The sequence below is a fragment of the Pelophylax lessonae genome (genome assembly GCF_965119305.1).
Source record: "Pelophylax lessonae genome assembly, chromosome: 1".
In the NCBI taxonomy this organism is placed as follows: domain Eukaryota; kingdom Metazoa; phylum Chordata; class Amphibia; order Anura; family Ranidae; genus Pelophylax; species Pelophylax lessonae.
In genome coordinates, this window is record NC_138768.1 from 593960463 (window position 1) to 593981051 (window position 20589).

Genomic DNA, 20589 nt, shown 5'->3' on the forward strand with positions numbered 1-20589 from the left:
CAAGGAATTTGCTTTGCATACCTTGGATGTGATTCATGCAATTCGGGTGTATCTGGCAGCTACTGAGTCTTTTCGGAGGTCAGACTCGCTTTTTGTGGTTACGAATGGACCAAGAAAAAAGCTGACTACTTCTTTGGCTACCATCTCCAGATGGATCAGACAGACGGTGACTCAGGCCTATTCCAATAAAGGTCAGGTTTCACCTTTCCCTGTCACGGTGCATTCTACCCGGGCGCTGAGTGCTTCTTGGGCCTTCCGTCATCAGGCTTCAATATCGCAAGTTTGCAAAGCGGGCACTTGGTCGTCTATGCATACCTTCTTGAAATTCTATAAGGTAGATACTTTAGCATCTGCGAATGCTTCTTTTGGCTGCAAAGTTTTGCAGTCTGCTGTTTAAGAGGGGCTGTTCCCTCTTGGGGGGTGTTTTTTTTTTTTAAACCTTTTTATTTTTCATGATGGGGCTCCTGTGACCCGGTTAAGGCTCCTGTGTCTTGGTTGGGGGTTTAATGTTTAGCTTTGGGTTATTTTCCCCACCATTTTCATTTTGACACTGCTTTTGGACGTAGCTAGGTGTTTTTTTGTTCTGCCTAGTCCTACTCCTGGAGCAGGCAATATAACCCACTAGCTATGATTTATGGAGCGCTGTGTCTGTCGATGAACTCAGAGAAATGGATTTTATGGAGAGTACAAAAATCCTATTTTCTCTTTTGTTCATTGACAGACACAGCTCCTGGTATTCATAACCATTGGGTTATACTGCCCCCCTACAGGAGTAGGGCACTAAGCAGAAATGAATTCAGGCTACACCCATGGGCATTCCCAGGGGGTATACTCCCTCTCTCTGCTATAGCCACTCAGTTTTTTTCTACCTAGTTCCTTGCTGGGATCTTTGGTCCTGGCATTTTTTTTTCTCTTTTTAGATAGACCACCTAATACCCTCTCTGAGGCTGCGGGTCCCTCCGGGTCCCAGTCCTCCATCCATGCACTAACGGCGGTCCTGGATTCAATTGTGTCCCGGGTGGAGGTGGCTTTCAGGCGACGGGCTAGCAAAAAGCGCCCCCTGCCTCCCCCTGCCTCATCTATCTCATCAGATCCTGAATCTGATTCGGTAGTCGCAGATGTGGGTCACCTTTCTGGGTCTGCAACCATGCGCCTGGAATCCTCTGATAGTGAGGATGATTCCTCCACGTCTACGATCGCGCACGAAAATGGACTGGTGGATGCACTGATTGTATCTGTGCATGAGACCCTAAAGGTAGAGGATGAAGCAGCGACGGAGGCGCAGGTACCCTTTGGCACTCACAAGCCTGCCAGAGTGGCAAGAGAGTTTCCTTTCCCTGCCTATTTTGACAGATATGTCGCTAAAGAGTGGGGACGACCAAAGCATCCCCGTGGGGTTCATAAGTGCTTTACTAGGGGTTACCCCTATCAGGAGTCCATTCTTAAGAAGTGGACTGTGCCACCGGTGGTGGACGCACCAGTTTCCAGATTAAACAAGGCAACCATGATTCTGGTTGAAGAGTCCCGACCTTTAGGGATCCGGCTGACTGGAAGGCAGAGGCTGTGGCCCGCAATATGTACACTCTGCCTGGTTCGGCAATGAGGCCGGTATTCACCATTGCCCTAGTGTCGCAAACTCTGACCGAGTATGCTAAGCTCTTATGCCGTGACCTGGAGGGGGAACAGCTTCCCCCTGCCTTTGCTGAGCTGGTGGACAAGCTGGTCCAGGGACTGCAGTTTATCTGTGATGCCTCTTTAGATGCGGCTCTCCTGATGGCTCGCCTCTCTGTTTTGGCAATGGTCCTTCGGCGTGTCTTTTGGCTCAAGTGCTGGTCTGCAGATCAGACTGCAAAAAGGTCTTAACTGATCTTCCTTTCCAAGGAGATTGCCTGTTTGGAGCTACCCTGGATGACCTCATTAAAGGTTTCACAGAGGGGGAAGAGTACTTTTCTTCCGCAGGCTACTAAGGGCAAGGAACCTCGTAGACGTGGGCCCTCCTCAGCTCATAAAAAGTTTTTTCATCCCTCAGGCTCGACTAACAAGGGCTTGAAGCCTTTCAGGGCCTCTTCAGGAGGATCCAAACGAACCTGGTCTGGCAAGCCAAGATAGGTCTTCTCCAGACCGTGAACAAGGCTCCTTTAGCATGAAGGTGCGTCCTCACCCATATCAGGGGTGGGGGGGATGTCTTCGCTGGTTTCCGGATCCATGGACTTCCCTGGTACAAGACAAGTGGGTCCACAAAGTCATTCGGTCCAGCTACAAGATTGAGTTTCGCACTTGTCTTCCGACAAGGTTTTTTCCTTCCAACTTGCACCTGTCTCCATACCGCTTACAGGGCCTGTTTGGGGCAGTACAAGACCTGTTCCTTCAAGGAGTAAATGTCCCGGTTCCGACTTGGGAACGTTTTCAGGGTTTTTACTCAAACCTGTTCACAGTCCTGATGAAGGAAGGCAAAGTGTGTCCAATCTTGGACCTCAAGGTGCTAAACTGCTTTGTGCGGGTACAGAAGTTCAGAATGTAATCTATTCGAACAGTGGTGGCATCCCTGCGTCAGGGAGATTTCCTCGCCTCTATCAATATTGAGAATGCCTACCTTCACATTCCAATATGTGCAAGTCATCAGCGTTTTCTCCGCTTTGCTGTGGGAGAGGAACATTATCAGTTTGGGGCATTACCCTTTGGTCCTCGGGTCTTCACAAAACTGTTCTCTGGTGCTAACTTTGCTATGCCAAAGGGGGATCGCGGTACTAGGCTACTTGGACTATCTCCTTCTGCGAGCGAAGTCTCCCTCTGCTCTGGAGGAAAACGTGGTGATTATAATACGAACTCTGCGGGAGTTCGGCTGGATTCTGAATTTTCAGAAGTCTGCTCTGGCTCTGTCCATGAAGCTGGACTATCTGGGTCTGACTCTGGACTCGGCCTTAGCCAGAATGCTCCTTCCTCCGGACAAGGTCCAGAAATTGCATGCTGCAATTCGCCCTCTGCTCTCCAACAGATGGTCGTCCCACTGGACTTGCATGCGGGTGCTGGGCTGGCCTAATGGTGTCTACCTTCAAGGTGGTTTCATACAAGATCCCTGCAAAGGGAGTTTTTGACCAAATGGGACAAGACACCGCAGTCTCTGGACAATCAGATCTAGCTGAGTTGGGAAACGAGGGAGTTCCTGATATGGTGGCTTTTTTCTCCGGTGCTTCGGCTGGGAAAATCCTTCATCCCCTTGTATTGGACAGTGGTCTCAGATTCCAGCCTGTCCACCTAGGGTGGCATCCTCAGCAAGCATTCTGCTCAGGGGATCTGGACGCTGGAAGAGTCCAGACTACCGATCAATGTCTTGGAACTCGGAGCGATCAGACTGTGTCTGGATTATTGTACGGATCGTCTTCAGGGTTGTCCTGTTCACATTCAATCAGACAATGCCATGGCCGTGGCTTATGTCAATCACTAAAGGGGCACAAGAAGTGTCCTGGTGGCTTTGGAGGTAGCCGGCATTCTAAGGTGGGCAGAACTGTTTGTTCCAGCCCTCTCCGCCGTACACATTCCCAGGGTGGAAAATTGGCAGGCGGATTACCTCAGTCGGCAGAAGTTGGACAAAGGAAAGTGGTCCCTTCATTCGGTGGTGTTTCATTAGCTGTGTCTCCAGTGGGGCACCCCAGAGGTAGATCTGATGGCGTCTCAGCTCAACAGAAAGGTGCAGAGGTTTGTGGCTCGGTCAAGGGATCCTCTGGCGGATGCCACAGACGTGCTGGTGGCCCCGTAGGGTCAGTATCTGCTGATTTACGCCTTCCCCCCTCTCAAGCTTCTGTCCAGGCTTCTACGCAGGATCGAGGCAGAAGAGATTTAGGTAATCTTAGTGGCTCCGGTCTGGCTTTGTTGGGCTTGGTACGCCGATTTGGTGCGGCTGGTCGCTGACATTCCTTAAAACCTTCCTCTGCTGTCCCAAGGATCGATCTTCCATCCTGCTTTACAGTCGCTGGCTTTGACGGGTTGGCTGTTGAATGCCAGGTGCTGAAGGATAGGGGTTTATCTTAATCAGTGATTCCTACACTGTTGAAAGCTAGGAAGTCTACTTCCAGGAAGATCTACCATCGTACGTGGAAGACGTACATTGCGTGGTGTGAGTCGCTTGGGGTTCATCCTCACTCCTTCTTGGTGGCTCGGATCTTAATCTTCCTTCAACAGGGGGTTGAACAGAGGTTGGCCTTGAGTACCATCAAGGGACAGGTGTCTACTTTAGCAGTCTTCTTCCAACGACCTTTGGCCACACACTCCTTGGTGCGTACCTTTCTTTCAGGGTGTCTGAAATTTGGTCCCTCTAGTGCGGGCTACGTTCCCGCCTTGGGATTTCAATTTGCTGCTTTTAGCTCTACGGAAGCCCCCTTTTGAAATTATTCAGAAGATTCCCTTGCTTACGCTGTCCGAGAAGGTGGCCTTTTTAGTGGCTATCACCTCTGCGTACAGTGTCGGAACTGGTGCCTGTCATTCACCCTATTTAGTGATTCACAGGGATAAGTTGGTTCTTCGCCCCTGTCAGTCTTTCCTTCCAAACTTTTCTGATTTTCGTTTGAATGAAGACATGGTGTTGCCTTCCCTGTGTCCCAGGCCTAAACATCTGAAGGAAATTGCCTTGCATGTGGTCTGGGCAATTGGGGATGTACTTGGCAGCTACGGAGTCTTTCAGGAAGTCAGACTCTCTATTTGTGCTCATGGATGGACCTCAAAGGACAGACGGTGGTTCGGTCCTATTCCATCAGGGGTCAGGTTCCTTCTTTCCCTGTCAAGGCGCACTCTACTTAGGCGCTTAGTGCCTCCTGGGCCTTCTGTCATTAGGCGGCAGGTTTGCAAGGCGGCCACCTGGTTGTCGGTGCACACTTTTACAAAGTTTTATAAAGTGGATGTGTTGGCATCTGCAGATGCTGCCTTTGGCCGCAAGGTTTTGCAAGCTGCTTTTTTAAGGGAACCTGATCCTCTTTGAGGGTGTATTGTTTTTTCAGGTGGGCTCCAGTTGTTTGGTTGAGCTACTGTTGCCTGGTTGGCTAATGTTTAGCCTTGGGAATTTTTTTGCTGTTCCCACCCCTCATGTTTAACACTGCTTTGGGACATCCCAATGGTTATGAATACCAGGAGCTGTGTCCGTCAGTGAACGAAAGAGAACATGGGATTTTTGACTTACTGTAAAAATGCATTTCCCTGATGTTCATTGGTGGACACAGCACCCCCCACCCCTCTGTGGAGTTATTATTCTCCTGACACTGCTTGTAACAAAACTGAGTGGCTATAGCAGAGAGAGGGACTGCCCATGGGGGTAGCCAGAATAAGTTTCTGCCTAGTGTCCTACTCCTAAAGGGGGCAGTATAACCCAATGGTTATGAATACCAGGAGCTGTGTCTGTCAATGAACATCAGAGAAATGGTTTTTACGGTAAGTCAAAAATCCCATTATATATTTTTTATATGTGTGTGTATGTATGTATTTATATACACGTGCATCTCATAAAATTAGAATATCATCAAAAAGTTTATTTCAGTAATTCAGCTCAAAAAGTGAAACTCATATTTTATATAGATGTGTTACACACAGTGTTATGATTCTATCTTTTAGTTTTGATGATTATGGCTTACAGCTTGTGAAAACCCAAAATTCAGTATCTCAGAAAATTCTAATATTACATAAGACCAATAAAAAAAAAATAAAAAAAATGATTTAAAATACAGAAATGTTGGCTTACTGAAAAGTATGCCCATGTACATTATAGTATGCACTCAATACTTGGTCGGGCTCCTTTTTGCATGAGATACTGCATCAATGCGGTGTAGCATTGTGGCGATCAACCTGTGGCATTGCTGAGGTGTTATGGAAGCCCAGGTTGCTTTGCTTGTTGCTTTCAGCTCGTCTGCATTGCTGGGTCTGGTGTCTCTGATCTTCCTCTTAACAATACCCCACAGATTTTCTATAGGGTTTAGGTCAGGCGTGTTTGCTGGCCAATCAAGCACAGTGATACCATGATCATTAAACCAGGTATTGTTACTTTTGGCGGTGTGGGCAGGTGCCAAGTCCTCCTGGAAAATGAAATCAGCATCTCCATAAAGCTGGTCAGCAGAAGCATGAAGTGCGCTTGAATTTCTTAGTAGAGGGCTGCGCTGACTTTGGACTTGATAAAACACAGTGGAGCAACACCAGCAATGACCTGGCTCCCCAAATCATCATGGACTGTGGAAAATGTTGCATTTCATTTTGAAATCAAGGTCTCAGAGTCTGAAGGGAGAGTGGAGAGGCACGGAATCCTAGTTGCATGAGGTTCAGTGTAAATTTTCCACAGTCAGTGATGATTTGGGAAGCCATGTCATTTGCTGGTGTTGGTGTGCTGTGTTTTATCAAGTCCAAAGTCAGCCCAGCCCTCTACCAGGAAATTCTAGAGCACTTCATGCTTCTCTCTGCTGACCAGCTTTACGGAGATTCTGATTTTATTTTTCACCAGGACTTGGCTCCTGCCCATGCTGCAAAAAGTACCTATACCTGCTTTAATGATCTTGGTAACAATGCAGATGAGCTAAAAGCCACTATCAAAGCAACCTGGGCTTCCATAACACCTACTGTACATGGACATCCTTTTCAGTAAGCCAACATATATGTATTAAAAATCCTTTTTTTAATTGGCCTTATGAAATATTCTAATTTTCGAGATACTGAATTTTGGGTTTTCACTATCTGTAAGTCTTCAAAATTCTTATTTTATGAGATGCATCTATGTGTGTGTGTGTGTGTGTGTGTGTGTGTGTGTGTGTGTGTGTGTGTGTGTGTGTGTGTGTGTGTGTGTGTGTGTGTGTGTTATATACACTACTGTTCAAAAGTTTGGGGTCACTTAGGAATGTCCTTATGTTTGAAAGAAAAGCACTGTTTTTTTCAATGAAGATAACATTAAATGATTCAGATTTACAGTCTAGACATTGTTAATGTGGTAAATGACTATTCTAGCTGGAAACAGCTGATTTTTATGGAATATCTACATAGGTGTACAGAGGCCCATTTCCAGCAACCATCACTTTTGTGTTCTAATGGTACATTGTGTTAGCCAATCGTGTTAAAAGGCTAATTGATGATTACAAAACACTTTTGCAATTATGTTTGCACAGCTGAAAACTGTTGTGCTGATTAGAGAAGCTATAAAACTGGCCTTCCTTTGAGCTAGTTGAGTATCTGTAGCATCAGCATTTGTGGGATCAATGATACTCTTAAAATGGCCAAAAAAAGAGAACTTTCTTCTGAAACTTGACAAACTATTCTTGTTCTGAGAAATGAAGGCTATTCCATGTGAGAAATTGCCAAGACACTGAAGATTTCCTATAACTGTGTGTACTACTCCCTTCAGAGAACAGCACAAATGGGCTCTAATCATAATAGAAAGAGAAGTGGGAGGCTCCGGTGCACAACTAAGCAAGAGGACAAGTACATTAGAGTCTCTAGTTTGAGAAATAGATGCCTCACAGGTCCTCAACTGGCAGCTTCATTAAATGGTCTCAACGTTCACAGTGAAGAGGCGACTTCGGGATGCTGGCCTTCTAGGCAGAGTGGCAAAGAAAAAGCCATATCTGAGACTGGCCAATAATGGGAAAATATTAAGATGGGCAAAAGAACACAGACATTGGACAGAGGAAGATTGGAAAAAAGTGTTATGGACAGACAAATCTAAGTTTGAGGTGTTTGGATAACACAGAAAAACATTTGCGAGACGCAGAACAAGTGAACAGATGCTAGAGGAGTGCCTGATGCCATCTGACAAGCATGGTGGAGGTAATGTGATGATCTGGGGCTGATATGGTGCTGGTAAAGTAGGAGATTTGTACAAGGTAAAAGGGATTTTGAATAAGGAAGGCTATCACTCCATTTTGCAACGCCATGCCATACCCAGTGGACAGCGCTTGATTGGAGCCAATTTCCTCCTACAACAGGACATTGACCCAAAGCACACCTCCGAACTATGCAAGGACTATTTAGGGAAGGTAAGCAGTCAGCTGGTATTCTGTCTGTAATGGAGTGGCCAGTGCAGTCACCAGATCTCAACCCTATCGAGCTGTTGTGGGAGCAGCTTGACCGTATAGTACGTAAGAAGTGCCCATCAAGCCAATCAAACTTGTGGGAGGTGCTTTAGGAAGCGTGGGTTGAAATTTCTTCAGATTACCTCAACAAAGCTAGAATGCCAAAGATCTGCAAGGCTGTAATTGCTGTGAATGGAGAATTCTTTGATGAAAGCAAGTTCGAAGGACAAAATAATTATTTCAAATAAAAATCATTATTTCTAACCACAGCAATGTCTTGACTATATTTTCTATTCATTTTGCAACTCATTTGATCAATAAAAGTGTGAGTTTTCATGGAAAACCTGAAATTGTCTCGGTGACCCCAAACTTTTGAACGGTTGTGTGTATGTATTCATATGTATGTGTATTCATATGTATGTGTGTGTATATATATATATATATATATATATATATATATATATATATATATATATATATATATATATATCACAGTATCTCACAAAAGTGAGTACACCATTCACATATTTGTAACTATTGTATTATATCTTTTCATGTGACAACACTGAAGAAATTACACTTTGCTACAATGTAAAGTAGTGAGCGTACAGCTTGTATAACTGTGTACATTTGCTGTCCCCTCAAAATAACTCAACACAGCCATTAATGTTGGACCGTTGGAAACAAAAGTGAGTACATCCCTAAGTTAAAATGTCCAAATTGGGCCCAAAGAGTCAATATTTTGTGTGTCCACCGTTATTTTGCAGCACTGTCTTAACCCTCTTGGGCATGGAGTTCACCAGAGCTTCACAGGCTGCCACTCCTCCATGAAGACATCACGGAGCTGGTGGATGTTAGAGACTTTGCGCTCCTCCACCTTCTTTGTTTGAAAATGCCCCACAGATGCTCGATAGGGTTTAGGTCTGGATACATGCTTGGCTGGTCCATCACCTTTACCCTCCTCTTCTTTAGCAAGACAGTGGTCGTCTTGGAGGTGTGTTTGGGGTTGTTCTCATATTGGAATACTCCCTGTGGTCCAGTCTCCAAAGGGAGGGGATCATGCTCAGCTTCAGTATGTCACAGTACATGTTGGCATTCATGGTTCCCTCAATAAATTGTAGCTCCCCAGTGCCAGCAGCACTCATGCAGCCCCAGACCGTGACACTCCCACCACCATGCTTGACTGTAGGCAAGACACACTTGTCTTTGTACTCCTCACCTGGTTGCTGCCACACATGCTTGACACCATCTTAACCTAATACGTTTATCTTGGTCTCATCAGACTACAGGACATAGTTCCGGAAATCTATATTCTTAGTGTTCTTGTCTTCAGCAAACTGTTTGCGGGCTTTCTTGTGCATGATGTTTAGAAGAGGCTTCCCTCTGGGACGACCGCCATGCAGACCAGTTTGATACAGTGTGCGGCATATGGTCTGAGCACTGACGGGCTGAACCCCCACCCCTCAACCTTTGCAGCAATGCTGGCAGCAACCATATGTCTATTTTCCAAACACAAAATCTGGATATGATGCTGAGTACTTGCACTCAACTTCCTTGGTCAGCCATGGTGAGGCCTCTTCTGTCCTGTTAAACCGCTGTATGGTCTTGGCCACTGTGCTGCAGCTCATTTTCAGGGTCTTGGCATTCTTCCTATAGCCTAGGCCAGTGATGGCGAACCTTGACACCCCAGATGTTTTGGAACTACATTTCCCATGATGCTCAACAACACTGTAGAGTGCATGAGCATCATAGGAAATGTAGTTCTAAAACATCTGGGGTGCCAGAGTTCGCCATCACTGGCCTAGGCCATCTTTATGTAGAGCAACAATTATTTTTTTCAGATCCTCCGAGTTCTTTGCCATGAGGTGCAATGTTGATCTTCCAGTGACCAGTATGGGAGAGTGAGAGCGATAACACCAAATTTAACACACCTAGTCCCCATTCACACCGGAGACCTTGTAACATTAATGGGTCACATGACACCGGGGAGGGAAATGGCTAATTTTGCCTAATTTGGACATTTTAATTTAGGGGTGTACTCCCTTTTGCTGCCAGTTGTTTAGACCTTAATGGCTGTGTGTTGAGTTATTTTGAGGGGACAGCAAATTTACACTGTTATACAAGCTGTACACTAACTACTTTACATTGTAGCAGTGTCATTTGTCCAGTGTTGTCACATGACTTTTCATATAATAAAATATTTACAAAAATGTGAGGGGTGTACTCACTTTTGTGAGATACTGTGTGTGTGTGTGTATATAGATTTCTCTTTCGTCCACCGAGGGACGTAGCTGCTGCTTTAAATCATAAATTGATGGGTAATAAGCCTCTCCCACTAGGAGTGTCCAGGTAGAGCTAAAGGCTTTGACACGCCCAGCGGGGTCCCTGGGTTATTACCCCTGGCCTCACCGTTGCATCTTCAGTTTGCTGCCTGGTCTTAGATGTGGCCAAACAGCTCCCTGCTGGGACCTTTTTGTCCTAGCTCTGTTTTAAATGTCTTAAAGGGAACCTTTTTTTATTTTTATTTTTTGTTGCTGCTGACTCCAGTTCCTGTGGAATGCCGGCTGGGTTTCGGACTGGCTATATGAGAACCTTATGGTCTCCTAGTTTGTGCCAGCGAGTGCTTTCAGACCGTAGCTCCGTTCTGGGTCTCCATAGCGACTATAGTCCCACTGACGGGGACTGGCCTGTGGGTGAAACACCCAGCCGGGATGCACACACCTGGCATGCCCCTTGGCCGACAGCGCCCTCACTGCGGTGCAGAGGCAGTCTGTCAGGATGGATGCCTACCCTCAGCAGCGTGGTCTGGTAAGTACAGTCCCCCCTGTCTCGTTAGCGGGCCTGGGGCGGACGTGGGCTCCTCTGTAGGTGAGTAGGACCCTCGAGTACCCATACCTCCTACCATCCTTCTACACTGAGGAGTCACCTGGGACCTTCCCCTCCTACCCTGACCTCTCCCTTCCCTGAGCTCCGGACCCCGGGACACTTTTAGTGGAGGGTCCCCTATTTAAGTCGTCTCAGGTGCTATACTGGGTAGTGGATGGTGGGGGGAGGCCTCGGAGGGGGGTACATGGTGGCGCCTCATACCGCTACCTTGGGGGGGGGGGGTTATCTGCCGGCATGACCCCCGCCAGGGCCCCCAGGCCTGTTACTAGGGTAGGTCCCACTGGGCCCGAGGTCACAAGCTCATCGGCGTGAAGCTGCCATTTTGCCGTGGCCTGCAGCCTTAACAGGCCTCAGCAGCCCTGCCTGGGTATCCCTATAACTGTAATGCCGGTGGCCATTTTGCTGGAGTCGGAGACAAAACAGCACAGGAGCTTCTGGCTCTTGTGGGCGGGGGCGTTTCCTTCTACCTTCTCTTCTCCATGCTGCTGGTGGACCTTACTGTTCTCCATGTGGTAACTACTCTAGAGGAGCTTAATTACCTTGGCCTTCACCTTTTCATCTTCATCTCATCTTCAGAGGGGTTTCAGGCCTTTAGGGGGCTTGGGATTATCACCTGGAGTAGCGCTGCGTGCATCGCGATTGTCTCTTAAAGCTGCAGTGCACGCCGGTAGCGGCGGACTTGCTGGGAACTGTGGTGCCTTTGTAACCTTACTTAGCCTCAGGGGCGTTAATATTTGGCGATTGGGCGCCGTTTTCTCCCTCTTAGGCCATTGCTCCTGTTTTCAGGAGAAGCTTCTGTTTAACCCCTTGGGGTGCAGGCTTCGGTGTTTCCCCGTTTCCCTGTCTGCTCTTTACATTCTTACTGTGCAATCCTACTGTTTCGCCATATGTCTAACTTGGATTCCCCAAGTTTGTCTGCGACCCCTGATGTATCTTTGGGGCCCGCTTCTGATGCTCATGATGTGACTTTGTCTGTGATGCAAGAAATGTCCAGAAAAATTGACAAAGTTATTGCGGCAGTATTTACTAAGAAACGCCCTCGCCTGTCATCTCAGACCTCAGATTCTGAGGCCGATATGGTCGCCGGCGACGCAGACCCTCTTTTGGAGGATGCTTCCCCGCATTCAGACTTTTCTGATGGCGGAAGAGGATGTTTCCACACCCGCCTTGGCACAGGAAAAGGTGCTGGTAGATGCTTTGATATCCTCAGTGAGAGACACCCTAAAAATCACGGATGCGATTTCTAAATCGCAAGGAGCCTTGGTATCCTTTGGATCCCTCAGGGCAAAGAAATCGGCTAAGGTTTTCCCTCGTCCCGAAGTCTTGTCCGCCTTAGTGGAGGAACAATGGCGACGACCTAATTGCACGCTTGAAATTCCCAAACGTTTGGCTAGATGCTACCCGTTTGAGGAAGAGATCTTGCGCAAATGCGCCTCTCAGGTGGACCCCCAGATATGCAGTAATCACAAGGCCACGGTTTTACCGGTGGCAGAATCCTCCTCTCTCCCTGATTCGGTTGACAGACGTTTTGAGGTCTTATCTCGACACCTGTATACGGTAGTAGAATCTATTCTCAGGTCTGCCCTGACTACCATTCTAGTCTCTCAGACTATGTTTGAATGGGTAAAGGCTCTGAGAGAGGCACTGACTGTAACCCCGTTACCGTCATCTGCCCTGAAACTCGCTGACCAATTATCGCAGACTGCAATTTGAATGCCATGCTAACCTGGACGTTCTTCAACTTGCAGACAGAGCGTCAATGGTAAGTGTGCTCATCAGACGTGCGATCTGGCTAAAGTCTTGGTCGGCCGACCAGGTTTCTAAGAAGCTTTTGGTGGATCTTCCCTTTCAGGGTGATCGCATTTTTGATTCCTCCTTGGATGACTTGATCAAGACGGTCACTGGGGGAAAGAGCACACTCCTTCCTCACTCGACTAAGAGTAAGTCTCCCTTGCGTAAGTGAGGTCCTTCCTTTACAGCCCAGAATCGTCTTTTTCGTGCGACCGTGTCACAGGAAACCAAACAGACTTCGGGCGGAAAAGGATCCGGGAAACGGTGGGCTGGTGAGCCGAAATCCTATGCCCCCAGCACCTCCAAGCAGACCCCTTCTGCCTGAAGGTGTGCCCACACCCACTTCAGGGGTGGGGGACGTCTCTGTTTCTTCCTGGATCCTTGGACCTCACTGTTGCTTGACAGGTGGGTCCACAAGGTAATTCAGTCCGGGTACAAGATAGAGTTTTGTTCCCGTCTGCCAGACAGATTTATTCCCTCCAATCTTCAGCTGTTCCCAGATGGCCTTGCGGGGCTGCAGGAAGCGATTCGGGATATGCTGTCACAAGGCGTGATTGTTGCAGTTCCTCATCAGGAATGCTTTTGAGGGTTTTATTCGAACCTGTTTACCGTTCCATGGAAGGAGGGCAAATTGCGTCCAATCTTGGACTTCAAAACTCTGAACCGCTTTGTGCACGTCCAGAAATTTTGCATAGAGTCCCTGTGGTCAGTGGTGGCGTTCTTGCATCAGGGGGACCTGCTGGCCTCGATCGATATCAAGGATGCCTCGATCGATATCAAGGATGCCTATCTCCGTGTCCCTATTTGCCAGGGTCATCAACAATTCTTCCGCTTCGCGGTGGGCAAGGACCATTTTCAATTTGTGGCTTTACCGTTTGGTCTCGCCTCTGCTCCCAGGGTCTTCACCAAGGTGTTAGACCCTATCCTGGCTCTGCTACGATTCTGGGGTACCTGGACGATCTTCTCCGAGCAGACTCGTCTGTGACATTGGAATGGGATTTGGAGGTGACCATTCATACTCTGAAGCAGTTCGGTTGGAATCTCAACCTTCAGATATCTGCCCTGGTTCCAACAACCAGACTGGAGTATCTAGGGATGATCCTAGATTTAGCTTCAGCAAAAGTATTTCTACCTCCTGTGAAGTTACAGAAGTTAAGGGAAGCGATTCGGTCACTGCTGGCTTGCGACCTGGTGTCTCTCAGGTCATCTATGCAGGTGCTGGGCCTGATAGTGTCCTCCTTCGAGGTTGTACCATATGCTCAGGCCCACACAAGACTTTTGCAACAGAAGATCCTTGTCAAATGGGACAAGGATCCTCTATCCCTGGACAGTCTAAATCGTTTGAGTCAGAGATCCAAGGACTCCCTGAATTGGTGGCTCAGCTCTCCGAATCCTTCCTTCCACTATTCTGGACGGTGGTGACCAGTTGGGGGGGGGGGGGTAGTGCTGGACACCCTGAATGTTCAAGGGACCTGGACGTTGGAAGAGTCCAAACTCCCGATCAGCGTTATGCAACTGAGAGCAATCAAGCTCAGCCTTTTCCATTGGACGGACAATCTCAAGGGGTGTTCTGTCGAGTCCAGTCCGACAATGTCACGGCTGTGACATATGTCAATCATCAAGGGGACACCAGGAGTGCCCTGGCGGCTCTGGAGGTAGCCAAGATCCTGTGCTGGGCAGAGGACTACGTCCCAGCCCTATCCGCCATGTACATTCCTGGCATAGACGATTGAAAGGCGGACTACCGGAGTCGTCAAACCCTGGATCAGGGAGAGTGGTTCCTGCATCCACGGGTGTTCCACCACCTGTGTCTCCGGTGGGGAACCCCGGATGTGGACCTGTTTGCCTCCAGACAAAACAGGAAAGTTACAAGGTTTGTGGCTCGGTCCAGAGATCCACTGGCCGACGTAGTAGACGCCCTGGTGGCTAATTTATGCATTTCCTCCACTGAAACTTTTATCTCGCCTGCTATGCAGGGTCGAGTTGGAGGGGATTCCGGTAATTCTGGTGGCTCCTGATTGGCCCCGAAGATCCTGGTACGCCGATGTGATTCGGCTGAAGGTCGTAGGTCCGTGAACACTTCCTCTGTGGGAAGATCTTCTATTTCAGGGTCTGATCTTCCATCCTGCTTTACAGCCGCTGGCTTTAACGGCTTGGCTGTTGAGAGCAAGGTGTTAAAGGACAGGGGTCTGTATGATTCTATGATCCCTACCTTACTCAAGGCTAGGAAGTCCACTTCTCTGAAGATTTATCATCGTACGTGGAAAGCGTACATTGCTTGGTGCGAATCCCTGAAGCTGCATCCTAAATCCTTTGCTATCGGCAGGATCCTGACCTTTCTACAGAAAGGGGTTGACCAACGTTTGGCGTTGGGCACTCTTAAGTGTCAGATCTCAGCCTTAGCTGTGTAATTCCAATGCCCTTTGGCTACGCACTATTGATTCGTACATTTCTTCAGGGGATTCGGCATTTGGCTCCCCCCAGGAGGTCTTCGTTACCTCCTTGGGACCTTAATTTGGTTCTATCGGTTCTTCAGAAATCTCCTTTCGAGAACATACGACACATTTTCTGGCTCACCTTGTCGCAGAAAGTTGCTTTTTTGGTGGCTATCACCTCTGCGCGCAGGGTTTCTGAACTAACGGCGCTATCTTGCCGCTCTCCTTATCTGGTAATACACAGGCATAAGGTAGTGTTATGGCCTAATCCGTCGTTTCTTCCTAAGGTGTTTTCAGACTTCCATCTGAACGAAGACATAGTGCTTCCGTCACTCTGTCCAAAACCTTCGGTGGACGAAAGAGAAAATGAGATTTTTTTACTTACCGTAAAATCCATTTCTCTGAGTCCACCGACGGACGTAGCTCCCATCCCTCTTTTCTCAGAAGAGTTGGGTTTTGGTTGTTCACTGCTTGCAACTAAACAGAAGATGCAACGGTGAGGCATGGGGTCATAACCCAGGGACCCCGCCTTTGGCTCTACCTGGTCACTCCTAGTGGGAGGGGCTTATTACCCATCCGTCTATGATTTAAAGCATCAGCTATGTCCATGGGTGGACTCGGAGAAATGGATTTTACGGTAAGAAATCCCATTTTTTTCACACCTGCCTAAGACTTTTACACAGTACTATGTTTTAAAAAGATTTGTATATTTCATATAGCATATTTCTTTAGAAGTACTTCCTTCTGGACTAATGGACAGTACACATTTTTAATGCAGTCCCTTTCTTGTCTTTTAGAATCCGCTGAATGCCACCTAGAAAGTGCAAAGTTGGTCCAAGTTCTTCATAGACTGTTATCCGATGACAGAAGTGCACCAGAGATCAAGTACAATTCTATGGTTTTGATTTGTGCAGTTATGGGTTCTGGTAAGTAATGCATGTTATTCTGACAATGCTTACATTATTATCAGCGTTACTTGTATTATAGGTGCCCACCTTGATAGTCTTGAATAAAATTAATCTTTTTCTTTTATATGAAATGTCTTTCTTAGAATGGGTCTTATACGGTTATATTAAGTTAATTACTCACCCTTAACTTTTAATACTCATTATAGTGCTACTACTTTCAAAACTTCTAGCTCCCTGTGTTACTGAGTGAAGTAACTGTTGCCATTGTTAAAACCCAGGTGGTGCTGATATTGCGCCTGTTTCAAGGGAAGACATTGTTTGTATATGTCAGAATTCATGCCGAAGGACACTGCTGCAAGCTGCTAAATTCAATCTCATAATACGTCTTTTAGCATATATAGCCATAATAAGAACTACTTAATGGTCTGCATCACCATGGTAGCTTTGGAGAGCTTCATTATTGGCTCTTATATACAATGATAAGTGCTCTTTAAAAGGAAAAATCAATGTTGCCTACAAAATGCAGTGTTTACCAGCTCTGGCTCTGTATGGTTCCATGGAAATCATGTGCATGTGACAAGCCAAAGACTAGGACTGGCTAGACTGGACTTTATTCTTCTACAGGCAGACAACGCTGCTAAACACTGTAACATTCACTGCAGGGAGTAAGGCTTGGCCATACACTAGTGTAATTGCCTTCAAAAATTTACATTTTAGGAACGTGTTTGATTTTCTCATCAGTAATGGGGCCAAATCAACATTTTCTTTCAACTGCAGTGACGAGAAAACTCGAAGGAGCAAAATTAATTAAAACATTTTTATTGAACAAAATTGTAACCGTGAATGTTTTTTTTTTTTTTTTCAAAATCGAAAAAATATCTGAACTTGACATTCAAAGTACTTCTGAAGTACTGATTAGACTTTTCATACAAGTGTTCTTACAAAAATCTACCAATGTATAGCCAGCCTAAAGTGTTTTTTTTTTTTTTTTGTTTAAAAATAACAAACATGTTATACTTACCTGCTCTGTGGAGTTGTTTTTTTTGCACATAGCACCCCAGGTCCTCCTCTTCTCGGGTCCCTCGCCAGGGCTCCTGGCTCCTCCCTCGTGCCGGGTGCCCCCACAGCAAGCAGCTTGCTATGGGGGCACCAGAGCTGAGCTCCTGCTCTGTGTGTCCATTTAGACACGGAGCCGTGGCTTAGCTCTCGCCCCCTCTCTTTCTTCATAGGCTCACTGACTTTGACAGCAGCGGGAGCCAATGACACCCGCTTCTGGGTCCTAGCCAATGAGGAGGGAGAATCCTGGTCATCCAAGACTCTCGTGCAACATCGCTGGCTCAAGATGGGGCTCAGGTGAGTATTAGGGAGGTGGCTGCACACAAAGTTTTTTATCTTAATGCATAGAATGCCGTTAGAGTAAAAAAAAAAAAAAAAGCGTCTACCTTTTGGAACCACTGCTTTCCATTGTACACAAGTGCAGTGTATCTGATGTTTACTGCTCCAGCTTGGAGAGCAGCATTGAAGTGATTGTAAAAGCTAAATTTAAAGCAGCCCCGATTCCCCTCTTCTGGGATCCCCCGCCGGCGCTCTGGGCTACTCCTCTTCCCCCATCCCCCCAGGGAGTGCCCCCATAGCAAGCCACTTGCTTATGGGGGCAATTCTAGGTGCTTGCTCCTGAGCCCCACTCTGTGTGTCCATTGACAGAGTGTGGCTCGGCCCTGCTTCCGATTCCCTCCTCACTGGCTGTGATTGACAGCAAGCAGAAGCCAATGAGGAGGGAGAGGGCCCCAAGAGAGCCTCTGGTCTTATGCACATCGCTGGATCCAGATCAGGCTCAGGTAATGTTTGGGGGGGGGGGGGGGGGCAGGGGCTCGCTGCATGCAGAGAATACCTTAAGGTAAAAACCTTCTGCTTTTAGAACCCGCTTTTAACCGTATCCTTAAAAGTAAAAAATGCAGCTTTATTTGAGTATCCACTTGAATTGTACTGCATATAGTGCAAGGATTTATTGTCAGTAGCACATCTGCTTATGATCTGGACAGAATACAAACACCCTTTTCTAAAATTCGGCTAAAAAAATTTGAAATTGGAGACCCATCAAGAGGCAGTATGAGGTCATAAATGTAAGCTTGTCAGGTTTACCATTCACTGATACACTTGTACTGATACAGTATCTTGCCCTCCGCTTATGGAGTTCACAGTGAAACGGTAAGGAGGGGGTGGGGTTAGTGCTCAGCAAGGGGAAACCCATTGAAAAGTTTTACATCAGGGTAGAGAGGGTGGCTATAATACAGTCCTTTGAAAAAGTATTTATACCCAATGAAATTTCAAAGCATATTCATGTGTTAGAATGGCCCAGTCAAAGTTCAAAACTAAATCAATTAAGAATCTGTGGCAAGACTTGAAAGTTGCTGTTCACAGATGCTCTCCATCCAATCTGACAGAGCTTGAGCTATTTTGCACATAAGAATGGGCAAATATTTCACTCTCTAGATGTGCACAATTATGTGCCACTTTGTGTTTGTCTATCACATAAAATCCCAATAAAATACATTTACATTTTTGGTTGTAACATGACAAAATGTGGAAAATGTCAAGAGGTATGAATACTTTTTCAAGGCACTGTACTTGTCTTACTCCTTGCTCTTCTAGCCACCAGCACCCTTCTATCCAATGCTTCGGGTATTGGAAGGCCCTTGGCATCCTTGCGTACATTGTACATGATTTGAATGTCAGCCAGAGTACCTTAGAGAGAAGAGTCTTTGGGGGACCATTCACACAGATGGAGGGAGCCAGATAGAGTGAAGAATAAGGTAAATATTACACCTTCTTTCTCTACCCTTAGATCTAATGAGCATTTAAAGTGGTTATAAAGGCTGAAGGTTAAAAACCTTCTGTGTGCTGCTCCCCCCTTATACTCACCTGAACCCCTCTCCATCTAGTGATGTGCACAAGAGCCTCGGCTGTCCCAGGACTCCCTCTCCTAATTGGCTGAGACAGCAGCGGGAACCATTGCCTCCTACTGCTGTCAATCACAGCCATTGAACCAATGAGGAGAGAGTGGCTGGCGGGGCTAAGCCGCGACTCTGTAATTTATGGACGCATAGAGCCGGCACCAGTGCCCCATAGCAAGCCGCTTGCTATTGGGGGCACAGGCCATGGGGGAGGAGCCAGAAGAGTCGGCAGGGCACCTGAGAACAAGAGGATCAGGGCTGCTCTGTGCAAAACCATTACAGAGCAGGTACTGTATGAAGTTTGTGTTTTTTAAAGCCAAATCTTTTATACCACTTTAATCCTTACAGCATGTGAGGGGAGCCGCACTGCAAGGGTATTTTTTTTTTTTTCCTGCCTGGAGCGGAGCTTTAAGTCAGTAGCTATGTAGTTGTGCACCCCAACATGCACTATGTTTAATTCTCCTATGACTTATAAATGGCTAAATGGTGTGAAAGTGCTGTTTCCCTATATGTAAATAATTCTATATTTCTTTACATATAGGGAAATCTGGAAATCCCTGTATCTAAGGAGTTAATCCCTACATGGCCTAATTGTCATAAATTATGCTATAATCATTTGCATCACTTGCAGTACTAAATCTTGTACATCAGTGCTTCTATTGCAGTTAATATTAGGTTTACTATCTCTTAGATCCTGTCATATTTCATACCTCTAATGTTTGCATGCTGATTTTTTTTCAGAGCCTCTCCATAAGGAAGTTCAAAGCCTGGCATTCCTTGAAGTTGTATCCAAATTACGGAGCCATGAGAACAAAACGGTGGCCCAGCAGGCCTCGCTAACAGAGCAGAAACTGACTGTACAAAGCTGAGATTTGTTTGCACAAATTGTCCATCCCGCAGATTTCATTGTCTCTGTGCTCTGCCCTGGCCATGTTCCCCACCAACCGTATCACTTGTGCATGTGTGCTATGTTGCCACAGAAACAGATGAACTGCTGTAGGTACCTGTACAATCGTAGGCACAGAAAGATGAAAACTAAGCCATTCTCTTCTCATTAATTTTTTCCCTTGTAATCCTCGTTGCTTACCTCCAAGGGAAAGTATGTGCATGTCGTAGTCCTCTAATGTAAAGTGATACAACCCCAATAGAGTATTGCTAGAGTATGGACAATACAGGAAACAGCCAGTTCTTTTTGGGATTGGATTATCACATGTAGTCACAACAGCTCCATTTTTGGTGCTTTAGATGCAGGCTAGGAAGGAACTCCATTGCTACTCATTCACTAGTCTTGCTCGTTGCTGTTAATCTTGTGATACAATACCCAGAGTCCACTAATAAAAACTACCAGTGCCCTCTTATTTTGTTGTGTCTTTTTATTTGCTTTTAGTTGCTTTCATTTTCTATTATTCATAGTTTACAGAGCTGGATGTTAAAGGCAAAAAGGTAAACTCCAGGGTCATGCACAGCTTGTGAATAATACAGCTAGGAGAGACAGACAATGGCTTTGGCCACATCACACACAACATAACATCTGACTGGGGCTCGTTAATCAGATATATTGCTGGGAATACTGCTTTGGTTT

At 46.5% G+C, this 20589-nt stretch overlaps 1 protein-coding gene across 2 annotated transcripts in view; it reads left to right on the forward strand.

Moving 5' to 3' along the window:
• RAP1GDS1 (Rap1 GTPase-GDP dissociation stimulator 1) overlaps nucleotides 1–20356 on the forward strand; it is a 226473-nt gene extending 206117 nt beyond the window's left edge. For both annotated transcript variants that reach the window (XM_082244132.1, XM_082244133.1), the window contains 2 exons: nucleotides 15943–16071; nucleotides 19749–20356. In XM_082244132.1, the coding sequence (XP_082100258.1) occupies nucleotides 15943–16071; nucleotides 19749–19876 (257 nt within the window). In that variant the 3' untranslated portion in view covers nucleotides 19877–20356. The remainder of the gene's footprint in view (nucleotides 1–15942; nucleotides 16072–19748) is intronic.
• The last annotated feature ends 233 nt before the right edge of the window (nucleotides 20357–20589 follow it).